Source organism: Eurypyga helias, unplaced genomic scaffold (genome assembly GCF_000690775.1).
Source record: "Eurypyga helias isolate BGI_N326 unplaced genomic scaffold, ASM69077v1 scaffold10850, whole genome shotgun sequence".
NCBI classification, from domain to species: domain Eukaryota; kingdom Metazoa; phylum Chordata; class Aves; order Eurypygiformes; family Eurypygidae; genus Eurypyga; species Eurypyga helias.
In genome coordinates, this window is record NW_010226300.1 from 57707 (window position 1) to 61043 (window position 3337).

Consider the following 3337-nt stretch of genomic DNA (forward strand, 5'->3'; position numbering starts at 1 on the left):
TTCCCAGCGTTGTTTTACCAGGTCGAGTGACGGGGGGTTAAGGGGGTCTTGCCTGGAGCTGTGTGTGCAGGTATCCTGAGGAGGGGTGCCTGAGGGCACCACCCTGGGGGAGAGGGAACCGTCTCCGGGCTGCCTCCTCCTCCCCCTGGCAGCCGGGCCCTGGGACTCTCCCTGGCTGGGTCCCTCACACCCTCTAGTGGCAATATTTACCTTTCATATTTCGGGAGCTCCCAAAACCTGGGGGTGCTTTTGAGCACCCTCCGCTTAGCAGCCCGCCCGCTGTTGGGTACCCATCCCGGTGCCCTCTGCAGTAACCCAGGGACTGGCAGCAAACGCTGTGCCTTGCGCTGATTTTCAGTGCTGTGAGCTCAGGCTGAACGCTGCCGGCTGTGGCCAGGCTCCGCAGGCTGGCTCATAGAATGGTTAGGGCTGGAAGGGACCTTAAAGATCATCTAGTTCAGCGCAGTAGGTTCTCTCCCAGCAAGCGCTTTCCAGCCGCTCACGACTTCCAGGCCTGATCTGCTCCAGCCTGCTGGGCTAAGCCGTGCCTGTAGCCCTCTTGTTGACGCAGGCCAGCGGGGTCTGTGCCTTGGGGTGGTGCGTGAGCCCCAGCAGACCTGCGGCTCCGCTGTGGGAGTCCCCGGTACCCCACAGCACTCAGAACGAAATGCTTGTTGGGCTTCTGAAATGAGCTGTGATCTGCTGCCGCGTTCGGCTGCCTCTTGGGAACCGCATTTTCTCCTTTTTCCTACCCTCTTCACCCCCCTCTCCAAGCCTGGTACCCGAGGCGCATCTCGCAGTGTAACCGAAAAAGCCGTTTGCGCATCACTGGCCAAGCGCGAAAGCAGCGGTGCAAAGCGCGGAGCCTTCCCGCTGGCCCGGCCAGCTCAGGGGTCTTCCCTGTCCCTCCCAACATCTGGTCCTTTGGAAACTGGGCTTTTAGCGAGCGGGTCTCTAGTCCTCCTTGTCGGGAAGGTGACACCGACCGAATGTACGTCTGTGCCAGGCTGATTCGAGACGATGGCCTCAAGGCTGCGTGCAACCCAAGAGGTCTTACCAATTCCTCTAACCAGGAGGGTCTTGGTCGGCTTCTTTAACCGAAAGAGCAGGAGGAATGCAGCACAGCGTGTCAGGTGTTACCACAGTTAAATTACAGCTTTTACTGGCATGCCGCCGCCTCCTGATTTTTCTCCAGGAGCGCATTTTGCAATAGCTTGCCCACGTGGTGTAAAAGATGCTTTCTGTAGCCCTGCCTGAACGGAACAGATGCAGCTTTCGGCAGCTCAGCTAATTTCGTGAAACCTTCCCGTGCTGTCAATGAAACTGAACTACGTTAATTATATGCCACCGTTATGTGATGCAACTGTGGGTATTAACAGGCTCACTGGCTCTGCCTTGTCTGTAGAGTTGGGGAGAAGGTTTGCATTCTTCTTTCCGCGTGATGTCTCTTGAGACAGCAAAGTCTAGAAAGGCTTCTCTTTAAGAAAGCCTGTCTTCTGGTGGTAGAGCCTCTTGCTAAAATTAAGACACTTGCTAAAATCAAGCCAGGTTGGGGGGTTGCAATTTTTTTTCATCCTGATTTTAGCAGCTATACTTCCTTTCCTCCAGTTAATTAATTGGAAAAGTAGCCAATAGTTTATTACCAGGTGCCTCAACATGCCTGTGTCACAGGAGCAGGTGCCAGCCATGCTGCAATTGCACTGCTGCCGCCCTCTGAAGGCAGAAACCCCTTCGTTTAGCATGGGAGGGTCGTTAAGATGTGAAAGGATATAAACAAAGGAAAAGGGAATTGGATCTCCTGACTTTTTTATAAGGGAAGATGAAAGGAACTAAGTATGTCTAGCTTGGCCCCAACAGGGACTGAGGGATGAAGACCACGGTGCAGGGGCTGAAGGACGTGGGCAGGAGGGGGGGGTCACAAAGCATGCCGGGGAGGTGAACGATGAAGGGGAGGCCACCCGTGATGAAATGGCTCAATGGGAAGTGGGTGTATTAAGCTGTGCTGCTCTGCAGTGTGATGGAAACCCCTGAACAGTCGCTGGGGCCATTGAGCAGGAAATTAAGCACAGCACTGGAGTATGTGCTGCAGGTCACGGTCTTTCCCAGCCAAGGGCTTTGGGAACGATTCTCCTCTTTTGGGGGGCTAGGTGGGGCTTTGCTAATACTTAACGATTAATTACAACCTTAGAAAGAGACCTCTCCCCCAAATCTCCTTTAACATATCTGGGCTTTAGACTCAGCATTCTGGTGATGCTAACTGTCGGGCCGTCTCTCCCCATCCCCCTTTCCTGCAGTGATCCCCGACTCGCTGCGAGTGACAGCAGTCCCGCAGACGCTGAACAAAGTGGAGCGCGACTCCCTGGAGCTGAAGTGTGAGGTGTCTAAGAGCACAGCCCAACACAGCCACGTCTCCATCGCCTGGTACCGGCAGCGGGGCAGCGAGGTGCCTGTGGAGGTCATCTCCCTCAGCCGTGACTTCGTCCTGCGGGCCGGCAGCGCCTACGCCCAGCGGCAAGCCACGGGGGATGTTCGCTTGGACAAAGTTGGGGAGACCACCTCCAAGCTCACCATCTACAACCTCCACCCATCGGATCAGGGCGAGTTTTACTGTGAGGCGGCAGAGTGGATCCAGGACCCCGACAAGTCTTGGTATGCCATGACCCGCAAGCGTTCCCAGGGCGCCATCATCAACGTGCAAGCCACCGGTCAGTGTCTCCTCTGCCTTTTCTCCATCGGCTGGGTGGTGGGAGGAAGCAGAACAAAGGTCTGCACCTTGCTGGGTGGCTGGGGCTTGCCCCCCTCCTTTGCCATGTGCCACACTTGGGAGGTGTCTGACAGGGGCAAGAGGGCAAAGGAGGGCCCAGGCACTGCCTGTGGGCAGGGAAGGAGTAGCCAGAGGACAGCCAGGGGGGACGTGGGTGGCAGGTCCTGTCTCTTGACGTGGTCAGCAAGCTGGGTCTGACACGGGAGCTAAAATATATATCTTACACGCTTGGTGCTAGCACAGGCAATGAGAGTTTTGGTAAGTGAGAGCGACACAGCAGAAACTAAAACTTCCAGCAAGCACTTCTGTATTGCATAAGGTCTATTTGCAAGTCAAATTAAGGCTGAGAGCTGGACTTGTTCAGCCTGGAGAAGAGGAGGCTCCAGAAGACCTTATAGCACCTTCCAGTACCTGAAGGGGCCAACAAGGAAGCTGGGGGAGGGGGGAGCTTTTTACAAGGGCCTGTAGTGACAGGACAAGGGGTAACAGGTTTAAATTGAACGTGGGGAGGTTTAGATTGGATATCAGGAATAAGTTCTTCATGGAGAGGGTGGTGAGGCACTGGAACAGGTT

The 3337-nt window shown here is 55.3% G+C and overlaps 1 protein-coding gene across 1 annotated transcript in view; it reads left to right on the plus strand.

Moving 5' to 3' along the window:
* The window catches only part of IGSF3 (immunoglobulin superfamily, member 3), a gene marked incomplete at its 3' end in the record, with an annotated part of 41184 nt that overhangs the window by 30855 nt on the left and 6992 nt on the right, over window positions 1–3337 (plus strand). The window contains exon 2 of the mRNA XM_010152530.1: window positions 2295–2705. Coding sequence (XP_010150832.1) covers window positions 2295–2705 — 411 coding nt within the window. The remainder of the gene's footprint in view (window positions 1–2294; window positions 2706–3337) is intronic.